The sequence below is a fragment of the Pristis pectinata genome, chromosome 35, assembly GCF_009764475.1.
Source record: "Pristis pectinata isolate sPriPec2 chromosome 35, sPriPec2.1.pri, whole genome shotgun sequence".
In the NCBI taxonomy this organism is placed as follows: domain Eukaryota; kingdom Metazoa; phylum Chordata; class Chondrichthyes; order Rhinopristiformes; family Pristidae; genus Pristis; species Pristis pectinata.
In genome coordinates, this window is record NC_067439.1 from 9420841 (window position 1) to 9448729 (window position 27889).

At 46.8% G+C, this 27889-nt stretch overlaps 1 protein-coding gene across 1 annotated transcript; it reads right to left on the reverse strand.

The window, feature by feature from the left end:
* On the reverse strand, positions 1 to 27328 carry ech1 (enoyl CoA hydratase 1, peroxisomal). The gene is made up of 10 exons (XM_052044171.1): positions 27223 to 27328; positions 20507 to 20681; positions 18881 to 18969; positions 16958 to 17085; positions 11720 to 11768; positions 8617 to 8681; positions 6607 to 6677; positions 3153 to 3224; positions 1727 to 1877; positions 1 to 251 (listed from the first exon to the last, which is right to left on the reverse strand). The coding sequence occupies exons 1-10, from the start codon at positions 27257 to 27259 to the stop codon at positions 147 to 149; spliced, it is 942 nt and encodes a 313-aa protein (XP_051900131.1). The 5' UTR covers positions 27260 to 27328; the 3' UTR covers positions 1 to 146.
* Between the last annotated feature and the right edge of the window lie 561 nt (positions 27329 to 27889).

Sequence of the window (27889 nt, forward strand, 5' to 3'; positions counted from 1 at the left end):
GCCAATGTAATGTTTAATTACAGAAATATTTTTTGGTAAACAATTAGTTCTTTTCTTAAATAAAATTCATCAAAGTAGTAAGAGTATAGTACAGGATCTGGATGGGAGAAGGATTACAATTGGAAATATTCAGAGATTTGGTTCCATTAGAGTTTTGAGTAAGTTACATCTCTAGGAGACTTTTTCTCCATTGCAGCTTGAGCTGACTTTCCAATGTCCTCTGTTTGAAGCATTGACATGTTCCATGTGGCCTGAAGGAAAATAAGGAGAAGGTTTTCGTTAATCCTGTTTGATGTGTGTAGGTTGGGTGGTGGCCACAGAGGTTGTGAGGCATATTGACACATTGATTTATTTATCTAGCTTAGGGACTGACACCACACATGAATATCATGTAAAATGTGCACATAAGTATGTAACTTTTCTTCGTCTTATATCTGGTGACAATTGCCAAAAGACAAGCACATCAGAGGAAGGAAATGACCCAGAGGACTATGAATATAGATGAAGTGCATCTTGAGATAAAGGTAGTAGATTAGATGAAAAATAAAAAGTGGCTGAGAAGCCAATATTTTAGGATCGTTCTCTTTAAATATCTATTAATGTTTGAGAGTTTCTTTCACAATTCTGTCATTCTGCAACATTGAAGCCGTCAAAAAGGTGCACTTTTTATTTTAAAATGAGTTGTAGTTGAAAACTTGTGAGCACCTGAAAAATTCACGTTTAACTCACACAGCAATTGAACTCTGAGTGATCTCACAATCTACTTAAACCACTTCACAATGGGAGTGACTGAGCAATGGCCTTTAACAGATCAGCAGCTAAGCTGAACAACTATGGTCAAAACTCAGAAGTATTCATAAGCCAAGTCACAGAAGATCAGCTAACGGTGCTGACTGACATTAACATGCTGAAAATTGCCACTGTGCTCAAAATGTGTGAATGCTAGTTCGAGGGAGTACAGAATTTCCTGGTTCCATTAAAACCAGACAAACTTCACAGGTGTAACTTCACCAGGTTTATGAAGAAGGACTTGTATTGATGTTCTAACTCTCACAGTTACAAAGTGCTTTACAGCTGATAATAGATCTTTAAAGCATACTTGTTGTCATAATGCAGAAACACAGTAAGTTCCGGGTCTTGCAAACGACAAAGTGACAATGACTGAGTAAATCTGTTTTTTTTAGTGATGTGGGTTGAGGGAGAAGTTCTTCTTTAAAATAGTGGAATCCACCTCCACCAAACAGGGATCGTCGATGACTAACGGGGACTCACTTCACTAGAAATGAGTGAAGATGGGGAGAACAAACAACAAAGGGGATTCTCTCATCCCTCTAACACTAAAAGTTCACTGTGGTTTCAAAATATACACTGTGCATTTGTCCATGTAACTCAAACTATACAGCCAAGGAACTCTGCAGCTTTCTCTTGTTATAGAGGAGTTGGTTACAGTCACTGCATATATAATGGAGCACGGTCAGCCTTTACTCTGAGCCCCTTGCAGAGATTTTATCTAGCAACACTAATTATTGAGTAGAATTAACTAATTTATGATATTCAAGGCAACATACCTTTGATATTGGAGTGCCATTGTAATACTTAATGGCACAGACACTCTTGTCAAAGCAGATGTGGGGGGGGGGGGGGATGGGTAGGGGGTGGTGATGAGACATCAAGTTCTTTGCCCTGCAATTTGCCACATCAACCTCAAGCATGTACTCATACTCACAATGTAATTCAGGCCTTCCTTAACAGAGTGTTCCCGGGAGTAGATCATGTTCAGCTTGCTTCCCTGCACTGCCAAAGGGCTCTTGCTGGCGATCTCAGTTGCCATATCAAAGGCACCTTCCAACATGGTTTCCTTGTCTTTGAAGACACGACTTTGGACAAAAAGAGAGAAGTTAAGCTTGTCACGGTCGGCCTGGTTGTGGAGGGCAAGATCCAACAGCTCATGCCGATCCTCCGGTGCCCATTCTTATGTCAAGTGAGAGAGGGGGGTAATCAGTGCTGTCCAGCCTCAATCTCATTAGATACCCAGCCAGAAGGGAATAATGCGAGTCAGCTCTTGGTACCTGGTCAAAAAGGCCAGGCTGCCATTCTAACTCACTGGACACGTCCACCATTCCATCTCACTGTAGGTCCCCTGGCCCCTGTCTGCTGGGTGTAGATGGGGAAACCGGACCTATCACAGTCTACCAAGTTGTTGCTCTTCAAACATGAGGCAGACGAGCTACCAGTGAGCTAGATGTGATGATGCACATGGAATTTCAGCAAAATCTGAACACGTACACCCATACTGATCAGGAGTGCAAACCCTTTCCCAATATGGCTACTGAAGATATCTACAGTCCCAGCTGAAATCAAGTAGCCCAAGAAAGCAATGGCATACACTCTGGGATGGAAATCACAAGCAACCTGTTCACTGGCAGATGGACTATCAGGGTCCCCCAGTGATGTGCTACATTCACTCTTCACTCATCGTTCAGTCTGGGTGAGCCTTTTACTGCTCACCATCAGTCTGGAATGTGGACTGCATCCAACAGACAGAAAGAAGTAGCATTTGTTCAGTGACATTCCTGACTCCAGGACTCGGAAGCCCTTTCCTGTCAATAATGTACTTGTGGAGTTATCATTGTCAGTGGGAAATTCAGTGCCCTGTTTACACACAGCAAGATCCCACAAACAGCAATGTGACAATGAGCAGATAATCTGGCTGAGGGAAAGAATTTGGCCACAGGAACTCAGGTAGAACCCTCCTCACCTCTTCAAAACGGTGGAGAAGGATCTTCCACAGGAGCCTCTGCTCAACGACTCACCAGAAAGACGGCACTTCTGACAATGCAGCACTCCCCTAGTACTGCAGCCTAAGTGTTTCACTCAGGTCACTGGGGGAGGATCTTGAAGACCGAGTGAGAGAGCTGCCAGTGAGCCACATATAACAATAACATGGGTGGTGATTTGGTTCACCCTCCTGTCCTCATCGAGTAGGAACATGGGTACATCTGGGCTCTGGATTCAAGCAGTAGCAGTAACAGGCCTGTTAATATGGTCATGGTGAGATGAAGCGGCCTCTTCATCCCATAACTCAGTGCCTCAGTGACAAAGGAGTAATGGTTCTCAAGGAATCAGACGTAACATCAATGGAGAGCGATTACCTCACCAGGCCACACCTCATTGCTTCATCTGCCATCATCTTCCTTGCTGTGTAAACAAGCTCACTCACCAGGCTACAAAACACAAGCAGGAGAACACGGTGACACAAGAGATTCTTTCAGATGCTGAAATCTAGAGCAACGCACACAAAATGTTGGGGGAACTCAGCAGGTTCCTGATGAAGGGTCTCGGCCTGAAACATCGACTGTTTATTTCCCTCCATGGATGCTGCCTGACCTGCTGAGTTCCTCCAGCGTTTTGTGCGTGTTGCAGAACATGGTGAAGCCATTCTAAGATGCTATCAAGTTTCACAAACACCCTCAACCCTCCCACACAATATATATGCAGTTAAAAGTATTAATGAGCCATCAGATGATTCTGGAGTATAACGTCAGTCTGAGTCTCAGCTACACACTGATTAATGAGGCTAGCTGAATCTCAATCGAGTTCAGTCCCATCAACAGTTAGTTTGAGTGCAGGCACAGCACGGGGCATTTCTCTGGGGGCAAAGCAGTGGGGAATTATTGGAGAACCCAACAGGCAGCCTGCTGCACCCTACACCCTCTTTGACTTCAATGGTAAAGAATATCATGCCTGGTGTGCCTTTTGCTGGGGCTCTCGCCTTCAGTTGCAGTTGGGAAGATGAAAGAATGCTCAGAGATGCTTTCAACTCGGCCGATGTTCCCTCCACCTTGCCGTGCCTTGCTGAACCGATTAACATTTATTCACCAGAACTCATAGGTCCAGTCCAGACCACCTTGTTTCATAGAATCACAGGGCACGCAAACAGGCCCTTCGGCCCACTGAATCACAACCATTTACTTTAATCCCATTTTACTCTCCCCACATTCCCTTCAATTCTACCACTCACCTACACACCCGGACAACTTAAGTCACAATTAACCCACCAACCCGCACATCTTTGGGACGTGGGAGGAAACTGGTGCACCCGAAGGAAACCCACAGAGCAAACTTCCACACAGGTGGTACTGCAGGTCAGGATTGAACCAGGGCTGCTGGAGGTGAAAGGCAGCAGCTCTATTGGCTGCACCGCTCCTCCGCCCTTCAATTGCTCACCAGCCACAACCAGTTTTACTCTCTGTACCGCTCACACCCACGGTGCCGAGCTTGGAAACAGGTGCTCCGATGAGATAAGGTGGGCTGGTAAAATTACCAGATAAAGGAGAGGGGCAGTGGGATTCATACCATACCGTAGGGAGAGAGCAAGCTGGTAGGATTAGTTTGGGATTGATACAGAGTTATAAGTAGCAAACCGAGTAGTGTGATAAATCTGTGGTTATTTGAGCAAAGAAACAGCATGACCATTCACTGGTCACATCTGGAGAGTTTTAAGGGTAATAAAACTTGAAGTTGATTGGATTAATCTATACAGGAAAGAGGGTTCTGATGAAACTGGGATCTAGTAAATGTTTAAACCTTACCAGGTTTAAAGTAACTTTAAAAGTAAGGTTAAAAGTAACTTTTCAATCCTTAACGTAAACCGTGGAAGCAAAGTTTTCTCAAGCGAGCATGCTCCGAATGGTAGATCTGTCCCACCGTTACCAATACAATTATAGTGTGGTGTTAGTTTGAAACCTGCTTCAGGTTTGTGGGAATTGGAGGAAGGTTGGGGAGGAGGGGGGGGGGGGGGGTGGTGGTGGCTGCCGTAATAAAAACCTGGATGCTTATAAATGTTAGTCACCAATACATCCTACAAGGGATTAAGGAACCACGTGTTGAGGATGTGGAACGGGAAGTGGGTGGAGGTTATAGCATTGATGCATTTACAAGGAAGCTTAATGAGCAATGAAGGAGAAAGGAATTGAAGGTTACACTGATAAAGTTAGAACAAAGGCTAGGAAGAGAGTTGTGTGGAGCAGAAACACCAGCACAGATGTTGGGCTGAATGTAAACTCAATGTAACTTCTATAACACTTTCACACAAATAAAAATGTGTAGTTTAAAACAAAATAAAGCTGGGCATTGACACGGGAGGCTGGGTATAGGAATGAGAGAGTCAAGAGGGCAGAGAAGGGAATTGGAATTGGTTTATTATTGTCACATGTACCGAGGTACAGTGAAAAACTTGTCTTATGTACCATTCATACAGATCAATTCATTACACAGTGTATTGAGGTAGTACAAGTCAGCAGAGTAAAGTGTAACAGCTACAGAGAAAGTGCAGTGCAGGTAGGCAATAAGGTGTAAGGTCATAACGAGGTAGATTGTGAGGTCAAGAGTCCATTTTATCATACTAGGGAACTGTTCAATAGTCTCATAATAGCGGGATAGAAGCCTGGTAGCCTGGTGTACATGCTTTCAGGCTTTTGTATATTCTGTCCGATGGGAAAGGGGAGAAGAGAGAATGTACAGGGTGGGTGGGGTCTTTGATTATGCTGGCTGCTTTAATAAGCATTTAATAAGCATGCAAGAAATATAGACAGAGTCCATAGAGGGGAGACTGGTTTCCGTGACCTGCTGAGCTGTGTCCACAACTCTCTGAAGTTTCTTGCAGTCATGGGCAGAACTGTTCCCATACCAAGCCATGATGCATCCAGGTAGGATGCTTTCTATGGTGCATCAATAAAAATTGGTGAGGGCTGACAGGGACATGCTAAATTTCTTTAGCATCCTGAGGAAGTAGAGGCACTGGTGAGCTTTCTTGGAAGTGGGAGCTTTCTTGAGAGCACAGTGACAATGGTGCACAAAGGAGGGTGAGCACACAGTAAAAGGCAGGACAGCACCGTGGAAAGTCTGGACTGAGAACACTGAAAGTTGCCTCACAGGTGGATAGAGCAGTTAAGAAGGCCTATGGGATGTTAGCTTTCATAAATCGTGGGATTGAGTTTAAGAGCCACGAAGTGATGATGCAGCTTTACAAAACTCTAGTTAGACCACACTTAGAGTACTGAGTTCAGTTTTGGTCGCCGCATTATAGGAAGGATGTGGAGGAGTTGGAGAGGGTGCAGAGGAGATTTACCAGGATGCTGCCTGGATTAGAGCATATGGAATATGAGCACAGGCTTAAGGTGCCAGGGCTTTATTCACTGGAAAGGAGGAGGATGAGAGGAGACATGATAGAGGTATATAAAATATTGAGAGGGATAGATAGAGTAGACAGCCAGTGCCTCCTTCCCAGGGCACCAATGCTCAAGACGAGAGGGCATGGCTTTAAGGTTATGGGTGGGAGGTTCAGGGGAGATGTCAGCGGGAGGTTTTTCACCCAGAGAGTGGTTGGTGCATGGAATGCACTGCCTGGGGTGGTGGTGGAGGCAGATACATTGGACAGGTTCAAGAGTTTGTTGGATAGGCACATGGAGGAATGTGAGACAGAGGGATATGCGGGAGGAAAGGGTTAGATAGTGTGAGGGTGGTTTGATGGACGGCACAACATGGTGGGCCGAAGGGCCTGTTTTGTGCTGTATGGTTCTATGGTTGCCGATGGCAAAAGACTACCTGGCATTTCCCATTACTTTGGGAAGTCGCTGCAAAGTTCCCACATCGGCTGCCATTCCGATATCCACCTCCTGGGCAGAAACAGAAGGATTATGTTTGAATGCACACTGATCTATTTTACAAAGTTCTGGCAGACTAAACTTTAAACAACAGCTCACAACAAATCCCAAGTAGGGGTGTATCCCAAAAACTGATCAACATTCAAAATTTTAACTTCTGTCACATCTTTCCACTCCCAAACTCACTCACAACCAATGAAGTGCATCTGTCATTACTGCTGTAATAAAGGAAACACAGCCACCCATTTGTACAACAAGGTCCCACAACAGCAATATGACAATAGCCTGGTAGTCTGGTTCAGTGACATGGATTGAGAAATTAATATTAGCCAGAACACCAAGGATATTTCCAGTCATTTCTTCAAAATATTGCCATGAGGTATTTCCATGCGCTATTAGAGGAGGACAGACAGGGTCTCAATTTAACATCTCACCAAAACTCTACCAGAACTGGACAAGTGTTAGGCCACATTACACAGGTATACTTTTGGAGTGAGGCTTAAACCCAAACCTTCCAGCTCAGAAGCCAATCAGATACCAGGCACAGTAGTGTAGTGGTTAACGTTTCCTCCGGGTGCTCCGGTTTCCTCCCACATTCCAAAGACATACGGGTTAGGAAGTTGTGGGCATGCTATGTTGGCACCGGAAGCGTGGCGACACTTGCGGGCTGCCACCAGAACACTCTACACAAAAGATGTATTTCACTGTGTGTTTCAATGTACATGTGACTAATAAGGAAATCTTATCTTAAAAAATTGAAGGACATTGAAGGAGTATCTATCCTCACAACCGACGGTCATGGTAAGTTCTCTCCTTCAGGAAGTTCTAGTGAATGATTTTGATGAAGCATTCTGACAACCGTGTTTAGTATTGAGAAAAAATTTCAGAGTTGGTCCTGAAGATGAAACTGAGATCTAGTAAATGCTTAAACCTTACCAAACAGATTGCTTTAAAAAGGTGTATAAGATTATGAGAGGCATAGATAGACAGCCAGCACCTTTTCCCCAGGGCAGCAATGGCCAATACCAGAGGACATCAGTTTAAGGTGAGTGGAGGAAAGTTTAGGGGAGATGTCAGAGGTAGATTTTTTACACAGAGTGTGGTGGGTGCCTGAAACGCACTGTCGGGGGTGGTGGTAGAGGCTGTTACAATAGGGACATTTATAAGGCTTAGATAAGTACATGGATGTAAGAAAAATGAAGGGTTATGGGCTGTGTATGAGGGAAGGGTCAGATTGATCGTGGAGTGAGTTTATATAGGTCGGCACAACATTGTGGGCAGAAGAGCCTGTACTGTGCTGTCCTGTTCTATGTTCTATGACCTTGGTCCTTGTTTGGAACTCCATGCTCTCCCAGGTACCCTTCAATGGAGATACAGTTTATTATGGACTTAACCATATTTTCAGATGCTGTCTCCATGAGTCTTGAACATGAAGACACACGATCAAACGTGCTGTGCCACAGTGGTTGGGGAAGAAACACAGTTGGAAAATGTTACCCGGAAACCATAACTGAGACACATGGTCCTTTATTGAGGCTAAGGCAGCTGTTAAATGACTAGGTATAGTAATGGCCTAGTGGTGGCACCCTTGCCTCTCTGTCAGAATACAGTGAGTTCAAGTCCCTCTCCAGGAACTGTAATACAAACTGCAGGCTGACACTCTCATTGCAGTACTGAGCAAATGTTCTACTGTCAGAGATGCCATCTTTCAAGGCTCCTGTTTCCTGGTACCTGTGCGAGTGGAAATAACCCACTGTACCCACATTGATCAGTGATTCCTGTGAAGAGACTGTTGCTGAGATAATGTATGGGGTGTCACTTAAAAAAATCACCTCTCACTGTGACCCAGTCTCTCTCTCTGTGTACGGGATGTAAGCGTAAAAGTCCCTCTCCCAGTCTCCACATCACAGAAAGCTGCTGAGAATGTAATTCATTAAACAGAAACCCTCACCTTCACTTGGAACCAGGCATCTTGTGAACACAGTCGAACATCACAGGCTGTAATCAGATCCATACCTGGGAGGGAGGGAGGGAGGGAGGGAGAGAAAGAAAAAGGAAGGGAGAGAGAAAGAGGGAGAGAAAGAGAGATCACACATCTCACTGCGTGCAAGATTGTATTTCTGGAATGGCCTGCAATGGGCACCAGACGGCTCCTTGAACCGGTACAGATTTGGAAGAACAATTAGCCTGCTGTATCACTAGTCACTGAGACACTCCTGAGGCATTGGCAGGGCAGATATTGAGAGGTCGTTTCCGTGGACTGCAGAGTCTAGAACTAGTGAGGCCTGTGTCAGGATAAGGGGCTGGCCATTTAGGGTGGAGATAAAGAAATTCTGCCTCATTTAGAGGGTTGTAAGCCTTTGTAATTCATTACCTCAAGGTGCATGGGGGAGCTATCACCTGAGCTCACCCCGTCACCCCAAAGTCACACACTGCAATTTGCACAGCCCCTCTTACAAAATCAGGATTTACTGCCAATGAAGTACTTCTTTGTGGTTTCTTTTTATTATGGTGTTGGATCACAGTATCAACTTGCGCACAGTAATATCCCACAAGATATCCATGGCTTTTCTTCAAAATAATGCTGTGGAATCTTTTATCTCCAACTGGGAGGATAGATGGGGATCAGCTTAATGCCGCGTCTGAAAGAAGCCAGCTCCAACAGTGCCCCACTCCCTCAGTGCTCTCACTGGGAGTGTCACATTCCTTACATTTTCTTACAACGTGGAAGGCGGCCATTTGACCATTGAGTCCACCTAGAACTTGTGCTCGGGCTTCCAGAGCAGGATCGTGACCAGGAACATGTCCACACAATAAAGAGAGTCACCAGCTTTACACCTACACCCCCTAAAAATCGAGTTTACCAACAATGCCCGCACCCTGAGAATGAAGATTAAGCTGGAAATTGAGCAACGGCCTTGGTAAACTGATGCTTGAACTCAGGAGTCTGCATTAAAGCCTCTGAGGGGGACCCACAGGTATAGGTGACCCCTAAAGCTCACTCCTTTAAAAACCACAGGAGCAGAGAGGTGCTCATGTGACTGGAATTGGAATTGGAATTGGTTTATTATTGCAACATGTATCGAGATACAGAGAAACATTATTGTCTGAGTGCCATCCAGACAGACCATTCCATACATTAAGTACATTGAGGTAGTAAAAAGGAAAAAAGAATGCAAAATATATGTGACAGTTACAGAGAAAGTGCAGTGCGGGTAGTCAAATAAAGTGCAAGGGCCATGACGAGGTAGATTGGTTGATCAAGAGTTCATCTTTTAGCATATAAGAGGTCCAATTCAAGAGTCTGATAACAGCAGGATAGAAGCTGTCCTTGAGTCTAGTGGTACGTGCTCTCGAGCTGTTATATCTTCTCCCCGATGAGAGGGGGGAGAAAGAGAATGACCGGGGTGGGAGGGGTCCTTGATTATGAGGGATTTAGTCCCTGTGTAATGAAATGTTGCTTGTTGGAATTCTTAGTGGAGATAGTGTAGATGACAGCTACAAGACACTGCTGGTGCAGGAGAATTATAGTTATTAGGAGAGACTGGCTAGACTGGAGTAGTTTTCTTTGGTACAAAGGAGACTAGAGGAAGTTAACTAAGGTTATGAGAGGTCCAGACAGGGATAATAAGGAGGGACTCATTTCCCTTGGTAAAGCAATTAATAACTTGGGGATAAAGATTTAAGTTAAGGTTAAAGATTTAAGCTTTAGAGAGGGTGCAGAGGAGATGCTGGCTGGATTGGACAGCATGCCTTATGAGGATAGGATGAGTGAGCTAGGGCTTTTCTCTTTGGAGAGGAGGATGAGAGGTGACTTGATAGAGGTGTACAAGATGATGAGGCATAAACCGAGTGGACAGTCAGAGACTTTTTCCCAGGGCAACAACGGCTAACACGAGGGGACATAATTTTAAGGTGATTGGATGAAGGTATAAGGGGGATGTCAAGGGTAAGTTTTTTTTACACAGAGAGTGGTGGGTGCGTGGAACGCACTGCCGGCAGAGGTTGTGGGGGCAGATACATTAGGGACATTTAAGAGACTTCGATAGACACATGAATGATATAGAAATGGGGGGCTATGTGGGAGGGAAGGGTTAGATAGATCTCAGAGCAGGATAAAATGTCGGCACAATATTGTGGGCTGAAGGGCCTGTACTGTGCTGTAGTGTTCTATGATTAATTGCTGGAAGTATTAGGGAAAGGGGAAAACTAATTTCCCCAAACAGTGGTGGGTGTCTGGAACTCACAGCTGAAAGGGTCACGAGGCAGAGAGATGGAAAGTGGGAGTGACCTAAAGAATCTAATTTTTCGTTGGAATTGAGATGATGGGCCGAATGAACCTCTTCTGACATGTATATTTAGAGTCACACAGCACGGAAACAGGCCCTCCGGCCCAACTGGCCCATTCTGACCAAGACACCCATCCAAGCTTGTCCCATTTGCCCACGTTTGGCCCATATCCCTCTAAACCTTTCCTATCCATTTAGCTGTCCAAATACCTTTTAAATGTTGTTATTGTACCTGCCTCAACCACTTCTTCTGGCAGCTCATTCCATATTACAACCACCCTCTGGGTGAAAAAGTTGCCCCTCAGGTTCCTAGTAAATCTCTTTCCCCTCTCACCTTAAACCTATGCCCTCTGGTTCTTGATTCCCCAACCCTGGGAAAAAGTGTGCATTCACTCTATCTATGCCCCTCATGATTTTATACACCTCTATAAGATCACCCCTCATTCTCCTACGCTCCAATGAATAAAGTCCCAGCCTGCTCAACCTCTATCCATAAGCTAGTCCCTTGAATCCCAGCAATATCCTTGTAATTCTCCTCTGCACTCTTTCCAGCTTAATGGCATCCTTTCCTATATCAGGGCGACCAAAACTGAACACAATATTCCAAATGCAGCTTCACCAACATCTTGAACAAATGTAACACAACATCCCAACTTCTATACTGAATGCCCTGATTGATGGAGGCCAGCGTGCCAAAAGCCTTTCTCACTACCCTGTCCCTGAGTTCTACGATTCTCTGATGATTAAAGTGAATGGAGCACTCACCTCCCCCGATGCAGGCACTGTGAATCGCTGCAATGACGGGCTTCGGGCACTGCAACAGAACACAAGGTAAAACTACACTCAGTGGGTGGGAAGGAGCAGATGTTCCCACGCCGTCGGGAGGAGCTACTATCCGTACTTCCCGGCAGACATGACAGAATTCTCCTGTGGTCTGAAGAGGGACCAGAGTAGGAGAACAGCTCCTGCACTGATCTGTGAGCAGCACTAGTCCAGGAACAGCAGCCAGAGCAATAGAGCAGAAAAACAACAAGAATAACAGAATTACAAATATCACTTCAAAGGTGCAACACTGCACTCCAAAAGGAGGTTGGACATTTTCTTTTAGACCAAGTGGCAACAATTTATAACTGAGCAGTTTGCTAGGTTTAACAGCGACGCGGGACTGGAGTCACCGCAGGGCCAGGCCGGTGGTCTGTTCTCTCCGGAGGGAATCAGTTAGGTTTTCCATTCAGTTTTGTGATTTGCCATGTTGGGATGTGACCTCCGGGTTGCTGGTGCAAGGTCATAAGAACACTAATGTCAATCGCACGTCGATGTCACAACATCACGGGGAAGAGGCCATTTGGGCCATCAAGTCCATGTCAGCCGTATGTAAAAGCAGACTGGGCAGACCCACCCCTGTACCCTCCCTGTGGTCCCGCAGTTTTTCACGTTCTCCAGTTCCCTTTTGATTTGTAGGTTGAACCTCCTTCCACTACATACCTGGCGGTTCACTTCACACTCGAGTCAGACACTGTGTTTACTGGTCATCTTCATTCCTTGTCTCTCAGTTAATAACCCTAACACCAATGGGGGCAGTCTCTCAATCCCCTCTCTCTCCACCCTTCATAGTTTTAAGTACTTCTATCGTTAGACCTCTCTCAACCTTCTTTCCAATGAAGAACCCCAGCTCCTCCAGTCTAACCAAGTAACCAAAGTGTCTCAGCCCTGGAACTTTTCTTTAGAGTATAGAGTAATACAGCACAGAAACAGGTCCCCCTTTGGCCCAACTCCAAGATGCCTTCCTGAGCTGGTCACATTTGACTGTGTTTGGCCCATATCCCTCTAAACCTTTCCTATCCATGTACTTCTCCAAATGTCTTTTAAATGTTGTAGTTGTATCCGCCTCTACCACTTCCTCTGGCAGCTCGTTCCATATACTCACCACCCTCTGTGTGAAGAAGTTGCCCCTCAGGTCTCCTCACCTTTAACCTATCCCTTCTCACCTTAAATCTATGCCCTTAGACTCCCATACCCTGGGCAAAAGACTGTGACCATCCAACTTATCTATACACCTCAAGATTTTATAAACTTCTATAAGGTCCCTCCTCAGCCTCCTCCACTCCAGGGAAAACAGTCCCAGCCTATCCAGTCTCTCCTTATAACTCAGACCCTCCAGTCTCGGCAACATCCTTATGAATCCTTTCACCCCTTCCAGCTTAATGACATCGTTCCTATTGCACGGTGACCAGAACTGCACACAATATTCCAGGTGCGGTCTCACCAATGTCTTGCACAGCTGTAACATTATGTCCCAATTCTTGTACTCAATGCCCTGACCAATGAAGGCAAACACGCCAAATGCCTTCTTCACCACCCTGTCTACCTGTGTCTCCACTTTCAGGGAACTATGTACATGTATCCCTCGATCCCACTGTTCTACAGCAGCCCCCAGGGCCCTGTCATTCACTGTGTAATTACATAAGAATATAAGAAACAGGAGCTGGAGGAGGCCATCTGGCCCGTCGAGCCTGTACCACCATTCAATAAGATCATGGCTGATCTGGCCGTGGACTCAGCTTCACCTATCTGCCTTTTCCCCATAACCCTTAATTCCCCTATGATGCAAAAATCTATCTGAGTTTTAAATATATTTGATGAGGTAGCCTCTACTGCTTCCCTGGGCAGAGAATTCCACAGATTCACTACTCTCTGGGAAAAGCAATTTCTCTTCATCTCCGTCCTAAATCTATTCCCCCAAATCTTGAGGCTACGTCCCCTGGTTCTAGTCTCACCTACCAGTGGAAACAACTTTCCTGCCTCTATCTTATCTACCCCTTTCATAATTTGATATGTTTCTATAAGATCCTCTCTCATTCTTCTGAATTCCAGGGAGTATATTCCCAGGCGACTCAATCTCTCCTCATAGGCAAACCCAGTCATCTTTGGAATCAACCTGGTGAACCTCCTCTGCACCGCCTCCAAAGCCAGTATATCTTTTCTCAAGTAAGGAGACCAGAACTGCACGCAGTACTCCAGGTGCGGCCTCACCAGTACCCTGTACAGTTGCAGCATAACCTCCCTGCTCTTAAATTCAATCCCTCCAGCGATGAAGGCCAGCATTCCATTTGCCTTCTTGATAACCTGTTGCACCTGCAAACCAACCTTCTGCGATTTGTACACAAGAACTTCAGTAAATCATTTCTGCACCCCAAGGCTTTGACATCTTTCCTACAGCATATTGCCCAGTGCTGGACAAACCAGTGCCACATAACCAGTATTTTATAAATGATCAGCTTGGCCTCCTTGCTCTTTCTCTCTGACACTGTTTATAAAGCTCAGGATCTTGAATTTTTTTCATAACATAAAAGTAGGAGCAGCAGCATTCGCCCTTCGAGTCTGCTCTGCCATTCATGAAGATCATAGCTGATCTTCTACTTCTATCCCATTTTCCAGCCTCAGATCCCTCTTTTCCCTTAATATCCTGGATTTCCAATAAGCCATCCTACCACAGAGTCACACAGCATGGACACAGGTCCCTCAACCCACCAAGTCAACACTAACTATCAAGCACCTGCTTACACACATCTGACATTAATCCCATTTTATTCTCCTCAAATTCCCATTAATTCCCCTCAGATTCTACCAGTTACTGAAATATTTACAGGGAATTTACGGCAGCCAATTAACCTACCAAACCACATGCCCTGGGAGTGTGGGAGGAAACGGGAGCACCCAGGGAAAACCCATGTGGAGAAGATGCAAACTCCACACAGACAGCACCCAAGGTCATGAGGCAGCAGCTCTACCAGCTTCACCACTGTATTGCCCCTGATTAAGCACATTTATCCCAGATTTCTGTTACATTGCCACACCTAATTCTTCCTACCAGATCGTGGCATTTCGTGTTTGTCTGTGTTAAACTTAACCTGCCAGCTGATCACCTGTTCCACAAGCTCACAGTTCACAACAATTCCAAGTTTTGTGTCATCTGCAAATTTAGAAATTGTGCTTCTACACTCAGGTCTGAGTAACTGATTTGTATTAAGAAAAACATTGTCCTGTTCTGACCCTGGGAAACACCACCGTACGCTTCCCTCCAGAATAAGACCCATTCACTATTGCTGTTTCCTACCACCAGACCAATTTTCCATTTTAATTTACATGGGCTTCATTCTTGATAAACCCAGCACAGTAAAACTCTGATAATCCGGCATGCTCAGGACTTGGTGGTGCCGGACTGGTGGATTTTTCAGATGATTGGATATTAATACCACAACACACTTTTAATGTTACACAGTAGTATAATAAATTTCTCATGGTACCTGGTGAGTTTAAAGGGAGTGCAGGAAGGGGGGGGGGGGGGGCCGTGGGTTTAAAGGGAGTTCAAGAAATCCGGTGAGCCAAATGCTGAGTTTTAATCAGATAGAGTAAAACTCCATGTGGCAACTTATCAAAGTCCACTGACATCACTTCACCCTCATCAACCCTCTCTGTTACCTCAACAAAGATCACCATCATGTCAGTTAAACACAATTTGCCTTTCACAAGCCATACTAACTTTCCTAAATCAATCCACATATTCAATGACTGCTAATTCTGTTGCTGATTATCATTTTAACTTTGGCCCCCAACACAGTTAAACTGACTGGGCTGTAGTTGCTGGATTTATCCTTAAACTCTATTTTGAACAAGGACATAATATAATTAATCTCCAGTTCTCAGGCACTGCTCATCCATGTTTGTTGGGAAGATTATCACCAATACTTCCACAACTTCTCTCTCCCTGTCTTTGCAGCACAGAAACAGACACTTTGGCCCATGTCCATGCTGACCGTAAACTACATTTCTATTCTAATCCCATTGACTAGCACTTGATCCATAGCCTACCATGCCTCGCCAATTCAAGTGCTCACCCAGTGACAGTAGCTGCCTCCACCTTCTCAGGCAGGGTGTTCCAGATTGCAACCACCCTCTGGTTCTTTAGACTCTCAGATCCTCTCTAAACCTTTTACTCTGTCTAGCAATCTCCCTCAGCAGTCTAGATGCATCTTATCTGGACTGGGCAGTTACTCCACATTAAGCACATCTCCTTATCAATGTTTAACCCATTTATCAGCTCAGCTTCCTTCACTGTGACTTCCAACAGCTTCCTCCTCTACTGTAAGTTCTCATTAAAACATCAGCTGCACTCTCTGCTTCCATGAACAACCTTCTTCTTAGTCTCAAATTGGCTCCAACTCTCCTCTTATAACCTGCTTCCATCCCCCAGAAGAATTTTGGATTCCCCTTTACAATCCTGCCAGTTTTGTCTCATACTCCCTCTGTGCCACTTTTCCTTATTTCCCCTTCAAATATTCTATAATCAAAGTGAAAATCCTTGCAGTCAATGAACTGAAGAATTTCATTTCTAACTCTTTCCAATTCTGATTAAAGGTCTTCAACCTGAAACATTAACTCAGTTTCTCCCTCCGCAGATGCTGCCTGACCTGCTGAATGTTTCCACCATTTTCTGTTTTTATTTCAGATTTCAGCGTCTGTAGTATTTTACTTTTGGATTTCACTTTACATTCCCTTTCTGGGTCACTGCGGGTTAGAAAGTAAGTAAGTAAGTAAGTAAGTGTGTGTGTGTGTGTGTGTGTGTGTGTGTGTGTGTGTGTGTGTGTGTGCGCGCGCGCGCACGCGCGCACGCACGCACGCGCGCCAGTACTTGCATGTATGGAAGTCGTGTCAGTACATAGGTGTGGACTTTGCATGCCACTATGCAAATGCACAGCGTGTAAACATGTGTGCCTGTGTAAATGTTTTCAACTGTGTGTAATGTGCACATGTGTATAAGGATGTGGAGTGACACAACCGGTTTACTGCACTTGCCAGTGTGGCTTGTGCTGTTTTCCAAAGGCACCTCTAGTTACCTGAACTGTTGACATTATGAGCCCTCTTCCCACTGTTCACTGTGACTCAGCTGTCAGGGAGAGTGGGTCAGGAAGGATCCTTATTAATGGCGATCAAAGGTCCTACCTTTTCTATCACATTGAAGCTCTCCTGGTATTGGAGGATTTTGTTCCGCAAGTGCCATGCCTTTCGGGCTGCGTCAGCAGTGTCTTCCAACTGCAACACATCTCCGGCCATGTCCATCAGGTCAATTCCTGCACAACATTCACACAATTACTGACTCTGATCTGCTGGGCTTCATTAACCAGTCATCTCCCTAGCCCCACAGCCCAACTCTCAGCCCCTCCAACATCGGAGGTGAGAAGGGGAACGTTTAAAGGAGATGTGAGAGGCAAGATTTTTACACAGAGAGTGGTAGGTGCCTGGAACACTATGCGGGGGGGGGAGGGGGGGAGGGGGGATGGGGCGGGTGCAGGCAGAGGCAGATTCAACAGAGATTCAACAGCAACGTTTAAGATCCACTTAGACATATGAACAGGCAGGGAATGGAGGGATACGGACCATGTGCAGGCAAGATTAGTTAGACTGGCATCACATGGTTGGCACAGACATGGTGGGCCAAAGGGCCTGTTCCTATGCTGTACTGTAGTAATTTTTATCACTCCACAGTCATTCAGCACAGAGACAGGCACTTTGCCATGTCGAGTCTGTGCTGAACATCAATCACTGGCAGAAGTGACATTTTTCAACTGGAACATTAACAGAAAGCAACAAACAATCTGCTGGAGGAACTCAATGGGTCGAGCAGCATCTGTGGGGTGGGGGGAATCATCCACATTTCGGGTTGAAACCCTGCATTAATTCCTCTCCCCCTACAGATGCTGCTCGACCTGCTGAGTTCCTCCAGCAGATTGCTTGTTGCTCCAGATTCCAGCGTCTGTGGTCTCTTGTGTCTCCATTAACAGAAAGCATCCATCTGTTCTCACAAGAGAACCCAATGACCCAGCAGCACTACCGTAAAAAAAAAGTGGGGCCTTCTCCTCCCTCTCCTGGCCAGTATTTGGCACCACCATGAAGATTATTTGAACTTTGATCACATTGCTCTGGGTGCTGGCTTGTGCAAATTGTGATTAGATTTCATTAGTTAGAAAGCCCGGGATTGTGAAATATGCAGTTTAAATTTTCTTTTCTAACTGCGGCCTTTCAAACACCGTAAGGAATTTGTCACCTGCTCTCCTGGTTAAACCCCATTCCTCTTGTGCCCCACTGGAGTTCTGCCAGTGTTTTAATTCAAAAACATGGGAGTCTCCTTAAAAGGTCCCAAAACCTCTCCAAAGAGAAAGAAAATCCATATATACAGAAAAAAACCCTCTCAACCAACCAGTTCACCCATACTATAATACAGAGACTGTATACTTGAAATAGGAGGCTGCTCAAGCCATCAAATCTATCTAAAGCAATCCCCTTCCCCCACATTTCCCTGTAACCTATTCTCTTTCAAATGCCCATCAAATCCACCCTGACTCTCCCACTCTCCTACACCACATCATTGGGACGTGGGAGGAAACTAGAGTGCCCAGGGGGAACCCACATGGTCACAGGGAGAATGTGCCAACTCCACACAGACAGCACCCGAGGTCAGGATTGAACGCGGGGTGGCTGGAGCTGTGGCAACAACACTGAACCTGCAGGAACCTCGGGGTTCTGGGCTCTGCCGTCACAGCTCCTCTGGGGCAAAGCTCTCGTTGGCAAGTGGATGACATACCTTTCTTTACACAACACACAAAAAATTTACATCAGGCAATAAAATCATATTCTGCAACTTGGGTTAGCAGGGTGTTAACAGAGACTGAATTAGCCATTTAGTTACAAACAAACTACGATGTACAAAGGCCACTCAGCCCATCAATCTGTGCGTACCTTCTGTGGAAAACCAGAGGATTAATTAAAACCAGTTACCATGATTAATGTATGCCACAATAAGCATGAACTTTCACACATTCCTCAGTGGTCTCATGTGTCTTGTGCAGCTTTTGAGGCCACACTTACCTGCAGTAAACATTTTTCCAGCTCCCGATATCACCACGACTCTGAAGTCGCTGTCCTGGGCTATTCTGTTAAAGCATTCCACCATCTCTCTGTTGGATCAAGACAGTGTTGTTATTGCTGTGTTGAATTTCACTCCAATCCACTGAGAGGAAAGACACTGAGTGATTTAAAACAATTACAGTGAATGTCTTGGGATTCTCCTCTGCTGAAGGTTACAGGTACAGAATCTTAGCAATCCCTGGAGCAGCAGAGTTTATCCCGCAGTAAATCACTCTTGTCATCAAATTATAGGGCAGGTTAAAGTGTAAAGGATTAAACTACCTTTGCAAGGGCATGCGACACACACAGACACAGATACAGACAGACAGACAGACAGACAGACACACACACACACACACACACACACACACACACACACAGAGAATATCTTCTCACTCAGTGAGTAGTGTACATGGTGAGTGATAAATATTAAGTTTTTATCCCAAACTCAGGTCAAATTTCAAAACCCTTCTTTTAACATTGCGATGCCCTCAGAGTGAACTTCCAACAGTTATGGGAACCACATCAAAACAAAATCCTGCAGATGCTTAAAATATGGAATAAAAACATAAAACGATGGAAATGTTCAGCAGGTCAGGCGGCAGCTGTGTAGAAAGACATAGTTAATGCTTCTGGTCAATGAACTCTCATCAGAAATGGGAAATGGTAGACATATAAAAGGTTAAGAGTCTCAGGTGGGGATCAGTCTGATCTTTCCCGCCCCACACTGTGTGTTGTGACACTGACTATGACCCTCGTACAGCCGGTCCGGGTTAGAACAGTCGGCTGGACACAGGATCAAACCTACTGCTCAGTGCAATTTCATCTTATGTCCAGAAGTCCCTTTAACCTGCATGTAACCAGCACAGTGCTATAGCTCTCTTCAAACAGCAGGTAATCTGTGCTGCACCGAGGTTCCTTTAACCAGTGATTCACTGAGTGCCCTTTACACAGCAAATAATTAGGTAGACCATGAGGTCTCTTTTAAGTAGTGAGTGATTAGTGTTACACCAATTAAACAGCAAATAATCAGCATTATGCCACACTGCTGATGACAGTGAAGGCCAGTGTTACATGTTACAGTTTAAACAACAGATAATCAACACTACATCAAGGTTCCTGTAAGCAGTGGGAGGTCAGTTCCATCAGCACTATACTGAGGATCTATAAACAGTGGGTGGTCAGTGCTACACTGAGGTCACTTTACACAGGACTAAATTATGAGGAGGAATATCTTCAGCCAGAGGGTGGTGAATCTGTGGAATTCATTGCCACAGAGGGCTGTGGAACCCAAGTCATTGGGTGTACTTAAGGCAGGTTCTTGATGGGTAAGGGGTTATGGGTTACAGGGAGAAGGCAGGAGAATGAGGTTGAAAAAAATCAGCCATGATTGAATGGCGGAGCAGATTCAATGGGCTGAATAGCCTAATTCTGCTCCTATATCTTATGGACTATACTGAGGTCACTTTAAACAGTGCTATGCTGAGGTTCTATAAGCAGTGGGTGGTCAGTACTACACTGAGGTGCTCTAAGCAGCAGGTAACCAGATTCTTTTCCTCAAACACTGAACAATAGACAGAAGGTGACCTCCAAAGGGTTTTGTTCATCGCGTTCCTCTTCTCCGGCCTGTTCAGTTCCACGTGCAGCACGCTGTCTCTCACTCCTGTCACACGCAGGCTCTCGAACCTGTACGAGGGCGCTGCATTCTGAGCCTCCGCAGACATGCTCCGTGTCAGTACATGAAACGCTCGCAACAGTCGGCCTTCGGGTTAAAGGACAGAGAAAGCAGAATGAGGTGAGAGGGCAGCAACCCAAGTCCACAGGACAGACCAGGGACTGGGATTGGGGGTGGGTGCAGTGCAGGGGGGGTAGGGGTGGGTACCCCAGGTGATGGAAGTGGGGGTCTCACTGCCCAAGGTCACCCCACCCCTTACCTTCCCAGACATTGTATTTCCACGTTGCAGTCAGTTACCAGATGAGCAGTTACCAGGAGGCGCTGCCTCAAGAAGGCAACATCCATCATCAAAGATCCCCACCATCCGGGCCATGCCATCTTCTCACAGCTACTGTCAGGCAGGAGGTACAGAAGCCTGAAGTCCCACACCGCCAGGTTCAGGAACAGCTACTGTACTTCCCTTCAACCATTTGGTTCTTGAACTGCCTTGCACAACCCTAATCACTACCTCAGCAACAGAACACTACAGACCACCTCGTGAACTACCATGGACTTGTCTCTGATTGTGTCTTTTTCACTAATGTCTTCTTTTAAACAGTTTTTTTTCACCGTCAAAGTCGAGTTTATTGTCATATGCATAAGCACATGTGTGCACAGGTGCAGTGAAAAACTTGCAGCAGCAGCATCACATGCACAGAGCATCAAATACACAACATTCACAAGAAAAACATAAATTATACACAATTTTTACAAGAAAGAGCACCATTAGAACAAAAAGAAAACAGTCCATTGTAGTGCAAAGTGATCAAAGTGGTCATAGTGTTGCTAAACTGTAGTGATTAGGGTTGTGCAGGTTGGTTGAAGAACCAAATGGTTGAAGGGAAGTAGCTGGTCTTGAACCTGGTGGTGTGGGACTTCAGGCTTCTGTACCTCCTGCCCGATGGTAGCTGCGAGAATATGCCATGGCCCGGATGGTGGGGATCTTTGATGATGGATGTTGCCACCTTGAGGCAGCGCCTCCCGTAGATGCTCTCGATGGTGGGGAGGGATGTGCCCGTGACGTACTGGGCAGAGTCCACTGCTCTCTGCAGCTTCTTACATTCCTGCACATTCGAATTGCCGTACCAGACCATGATGCAACCAGTCAGGACACTTCCAACAGTACATCTGTAGAAGTTTGTTAGAGTGTTCAGTGACAAACCAAACCTCCTTTACCATCTAAGAAAGTAAAGACACTGGCGCGCCTTCCTTGTGATTGCATCTATGTGCTGAGCCCAGGACAGGTCATCTGATATGTTAACACCAAGAATTTAAAGCTGCTGACTCTCTCCACTGTCTGGTATAATTTATGCATAATTTATATTCTGTGTGTTGTCTGTACCTACGTGCCTGTGATGCTGCTGTAAGCAAGCTTTTCATTGTACCTGTACCTCACCATACTTGTGCACGTGACAATAAGCTCGAGTTGACTTGACCACTGTACCCGCTGGCTCCTCTGACTGGGTTGACAGAGCTCTCAGCTTCACCAGCAGATGGATCATGACAGTTCCCCATTTCTCACAGCTGGCAAAGGGCACTGGGCTGCCCTCCACACGTGCAGAGCATACCAGAGGTACAGGCACTCTCATCAGGAACACACTGACCCTCTTGCAAAAGGACCTATCCTGGATACACCTTCCTGCCCATCAGAATTCCCTAGAACTCCCACAGGAAGCAGACTAACTGATGGGAGCCCAGCACAAGCCACTCTTCACGTTACTAACATTGGGGAGGAGATACAGGAGCCTGAAGACCCACACTCATTGTTTCAGGAACAGCTTCTTCCCCTCCACCATCAGATTTCTGAACGGTCTGTGAGCCCATGAACACCACCTCGTTATTCCTCTTTTGCACTATTTATTTGTTTATTTATTTATTTTTGTACCTTATAGTAACTTTTATGTCTTTATGCCTTGCACTGTACTGCTGCCACAAAACAATAAATTTCGTGACATATGTCACTGATAATAAACCTGATTCTGATTCACTTGAAGATTAAACCTGGTAATTAAACACAACGCAGAAAGAGTAACCCCCTCTTCCAAAAGCCTCCCATTGAATCCAGAAGGCTTTGTCAACCGTTGGAGATTCAGGATTAAAAATGCTCCGGGGAATTGAGCTGAAGAGTCAGGATGGGCTGAAGGACTTCTGCCTGAATCCATGGCGTCCTGTGGGCACTCAGGAAGGTCACAGTCTGCTCCCCTTTCAGGCCCACTGCTCTTAGAACTGGTAGAATCTGAAGATTGCACAGAGTATTGTGTGGAGTCTGGTCACCCCATTACAGGAAGGATGTCGAGGCTCTGGAGAGAGTGCAGAAGAGGTTCAGCAGGATGCTGCCTGGATTAGAGGTCATGAACTACGAGGAGAGGTTGGACAAACTTGGGTTGTTTTCTCTGTAGCGTCAGAGGCTGAGGGGAGACCTGACAGAAGTTTATAAAATTATGAGAGGCAGAGATAGGGTAGACATTCAGTATCTTTTTTCCATGGGGAAAGTTCAAAGGAAATGTGTGGGGCAAGTTTTTTTTTACACAGAGAGTGGTGGGTGCCTGGAATGAGCTGCCAGGGGTGGTGGTGGAGGCAGATACGATAGTGGTGTTTAAGAGGCTCTTAGATAGACATACGAATGTGCAGAGAACGGAGGGATATGGATCAAGCACACTGGCCGTCATCAGTCAGGGCATTTAGTACAGGAGTTGGGATTTATGTTTAATTTATGTTTTTCTTGAGCTATGTGCCTATGATGCTGCTGCAAGTAAATTTTTCATTGCACCTGTGCATACGTGTACTTGTGTAAATGACAATAAACACGACTTTGAGGTTGCGTAGACTATTCCCTGGAACATAGAAGATTGAGGGGTGACCTGACAGAGGTGTATAAGATCATGACGGGCACAGACAGGGTGAAAGCGCACAGTCTTTTCCCCAGAGAGGAGGTGCTAAAAACAAGAGGGCACAGGTTTAAGATCAGAGGGGAGAGATTTAAAAGGGACATCGGGGCAGCTTCTTCACGCAAAGGGTGGTGCGTATTTGGAATGAGCTGCCAGAAATAGTGGTTGAGGTGGGCACATTAGCAACATTTAAAAGTCATGTAAATGTCCATGGATAGGAGAGGTTTAGAGGGCTATGGGCCAAACGTGGGCAGATGGGACGAGCTCGGCATGGACAAATTGGGCCAAAGGGATTAGTTTAATTGTGCAGGCAGCAGGGATTAGTTTAATTTGGCATTGTGGTTGGCACAGACATTGTGGGCCGAAGGGCCTGTTCCTGTGCTGTACTGTTCTATGCTCTGGGGTCATTGAATGATATCGCACAGTCTGGGGCTGAACTGAAGAATGCCTGCTTGTTTACTTGTCAGAGACGGTTCTCTGTGTGTTAATGGGCCCCCGTCTCCCATCTGTCTGTGTTTACGGAATCGACCGCTGTCCAGTGTTGTGTCACTCAGGCCATGGACTTTGTGTCATGTGATTAGACGTGGGGATGGGGGGAGCAGGTGGACTGTAGTGATGGAGTGAGTCCAGGCAAAGGACAGTGTAATGCAGTCGTTAACATTCTCAACATACGGGATGGCACCAGGGCCAGCATATTGCTCATCCTGAGTTGCCCTGGAGGAGGTGTGAATGAGCTGCCTTCTTGAACTGCAAGAACTGCTCCCCCAGTGCTGCTGGGGAGGGAGTTCCAGGCTTTAGACCCAGCGACGATATAGATCCAAATCAGGAGAAAGAGTAATTTGGAGGAGAATATACAGGCAGTGGCTGCGTTCCCCTGCACCTGCTGCCATTGCCCTTCTTGGTGGCACAGGTTGTGGGTGTGGGGAGGTGACTGTCTCTGGCCTGGGGAGTAACTGCAGTGTGGCCGGAGAGAATTAATGTTCCACATGACATTTTTTATTCAAATCTGGTTGGGAAAACTCTATCTTGCTCAGTTTAGCACCTACACCCGGACAGAACATAGAACAGTACAGCACAGGAACAGGCCCTTCAGTCCTTGATGTTGTGCTGAACTAATTAAGCTAATGACACCTAAACCCTTTGCCTGCATATGGTCCATCTCCCTCCGTTCTCTGCACATTCGTATGTCTATCTAAGAGCCTCTTAAACACCTCTATTGTATCTGCCTCCACCACCACCCCTGGCAGCGCATTCAGGCACCCACCACTCTCTGTGTAAGAAAAACCTGTCCCTCACATCTCCTTTGAACTTACCCCCTCTCACGTTAAATGCATGCCCTCTAGTATTATACATTTTGACCCTGGGAAAAAGATACCGACTGTCTACTCCATCTGTGCCTCTCATAATTTTATGAACTTCTTTCAGGTCTCCCCTCAGCCTCTGCCGCTCCAGAGAAAACACCCCAAGTCTGTCCAAACTCTCCTTATAGCTCAAACCCACTAATCCAGACAGCATCCTGGTAAACCCCTTCCGCACTCTCTCCAAAGCCTCCACATCCTTCCTGTAATGGGGCAAACCAGAATTGAATGCAATACTCCAGAGATAGCCTAACCAGAGTTTTATAAAGTTCCAGTTAAAAAATCCCAGCTGGATTAATTTACATCCATGATTTTACTACCAATATTTGCCCAGATATCTTCACCAGTTACAGTTGTTTATGCAAGGGAGCTGAGCCCGACTGTATCTTAAACCCAGAGGCCTATGCCAGCTGCAGCATTAAATACCCAGACTCTTATCCCAAATGGAAATGTTTATACCCCCAAACACTACAACTGCAGCAGTTTGTACCCTGGGGTTTACACCCGGTATTTACCCCAGACACAGTTTATACCCGGGGATTTACCCCAGATGCAGCTTATACCTGGGGATTTACCCCAGATGCAGGTTATACCCAGGATTTACCCAAGACGCAGGCTATACCTGGGGATTTACCCCAGGTGCAGTTTATACCTGGGAATTTAACCCAGATGCAGTTTATACCCAGGGATTTACCCCAGATGCAGTTTATAACCGGGGATTTACCCCAGATGCAGGTTATACCCGGGGATTTACCCAAGACGCAGGTTATACCCGGGGATTTACCCCGGGTGCAGTTTATACCCGGGGATTTACCCCGGGTGCAGTTTATACCCGGGGATTTACCCCGGGTGCAGTTTATACCCGGGGATTTACCCCAGACGCAGTTTATACCCGGGGATTTACCCCAGACGCAGGTTATAACCGGGGATTTACCCCAGACGCAGGTTATACCCGGGGATTTACCCCGGGTGCAGGTTATACCCGGGGATTTACCCCGGGTGCAGTTTATACCCGGGGATTTACCCCAGACGCAGTTTATAACCGGGGATTTACCCCAGACGCAGGTTATACCCAGGGATTTACCCCGGGTGCAGTTTATACCCGGGGATTTACCCCGGGTGCAGTTTATACCCGGGGATTTACCCCAGATGCAGGTTATACCCGGGGATTTACCCCGGGTGCAGTTTATAACCGGGGATTTACCCCAGACGCAGGTTATACCCAGGGATTTACCCCGGGTGCAGTAAATCCCCGGGTGCAGTTTATACCCGGGGATTTACCCCGGGTGCAGTTTATACCCAGGGATTTACCCCGGGTGCAGGTTATACCCGGGGATTTACCCCGGGTGCAGTTTATAACCGGGGATTTACCCCAGACGCAGGTTATACCCAGGGATTTACCCCGGGTGCAGTTTATACCCGGGGATTTACCCCGGGTGCAGTTTATACCCGGGGATTTACCCCAGACGCAGGTTATACCCGGGGATTTACCCCGGGTGCGGTTTATACCCGGGGATTTACCCCAGATGGTTTATACCCGGGGATTTACCCCGGGTGCAGTTTATACCCGGGGATTTACCCCGGGTGCAGTTTATACCCGGGGATTTACCCCGGGTGCAGGTTATACCCGGGGATTTACCCCAGACGCAGGTTATACCCGGGGATTTACCCCGGGTGCGGTTTATACCCGGGGATTTACCCCAGATGGTTTATACCCGGGGATTTACCCCGGGTGCAGTTTATACCCGGGGATTTACCCCGGGTGCAGTTTATAACCGGGGATTTACCCCAGACGCAGGTTATACCCGGGGATTTACCCCGGGTGCAGTTTATACCCGGGGATTTACCCCAGATGCAGTTTATAACCGGGGATTTACCCCAGACGCAGGTTATACCCAGGGATTTACCCCGGGTGCAGTTTATACCCGGGGATTTACCCCGGGTGCAGGTTATACCCGGGGATTTACCCCAGACGCAGGTTATACCCAGGGATTTACCCCGGGTGCAGTTTATACCCGGGGATTTACCCCAGATGCAGTTTATAACCGGGGATTTACCCCAGACGCAGGTTATACCCGGGGATTTACCCCGGGTGCAGGTTATACCCGGGGATTTAGGCTGTTTGGAGCATTTTTACCCGAGTGGGGGTCGGTCGTGTCCGGACCTTCCCCCAGCTGCAGCCCCCGCCCCGGGGGCTCTCGGTGCCTCTTCCGCCCGCTCCCGGGAGCAGCTCGGGGCCGCCCGGAGCCTGAGCCCGAGGCCGCCGCCAGGCCCCGGTCCCCGGACACCCACAGACCGCCCCCCCCCCGGTCCCCGGGTCCCCCCCGCCCCCCCGCCACTCACGGACGGCCTGCGCTCCCTCCGCGACCCGAGCGGCCATCGTTCCAGTGCCCGCCGCAGCGCCGCCCGCCGGCGACACCCCGACACTGCAGCCCGCGCGCGCCCCCCGGTGGCGACACCCGGTACCGCGGCTCAGTGCCGGCGCCCCGACTCCGCGGGGCAGCGCCGCCCAGTGACATCCTCTGGCTGATTCCCCCTCACTGTCACTGTACCACTGAAAACCACACCCCCCCCCCCCCCAACATCACTGAAGACCCCCCAACATCACTAAAGCCCCCCAGATCACTGAAACCCCCCCAACATCACTAAAGCCCCCCATGTCACTGAAATCCCCCCCCCCCCAACATCTTCTAACTGCACATTATCTCTGACAGACAGCAGGCGAAATCATCGCCAGGATCCTCATTAATCACTCCCTCCCACTGCTCCCTGAATTGCAGTGTTGATTCTGTCCATGTGGCAAGTCTAAAACCAATGCTAGGAACAACATCACACTATATTTGACCTTTTTCGACCTTACAAAAGCCCTTGATTCCAATCAGTCAAGAGGGACTGTGAAACATCCTTCTTAAATTTGGCTGCCCACAGCAATTCATCCCCATCTTAGTGTAAGTTCATGAGACCGTGAACAGCAAACCTTAACCGAAGGGTTAACAACGGATCCAATCTC

Excerpts from the sequence above, each read along its gene's own strand:
- ech1 (XM_052044171.1), bottom strand. The coding sequence starts at position 27,259 with ATGGCCGCTCGGGTCGCGGAGGGAGCGCAGGCCGTCC. Across the intron at positions 11,769-16,957 it reads GCTTCAATGTGATAGAAAAG|TGCCCGAAGCCCGTCATTGC; the intron begins GTAGGACCTTTG and ends GTTCTGTTGCAG. Across the intron at positions 3,225-6,606 it reads AAAGTAATGGGAAATGCCAG|CCTGGTGAGTGAGCTTGTTT; the intron begins GTAGTCTTTTGC and ends TGTGTTTTGTAG.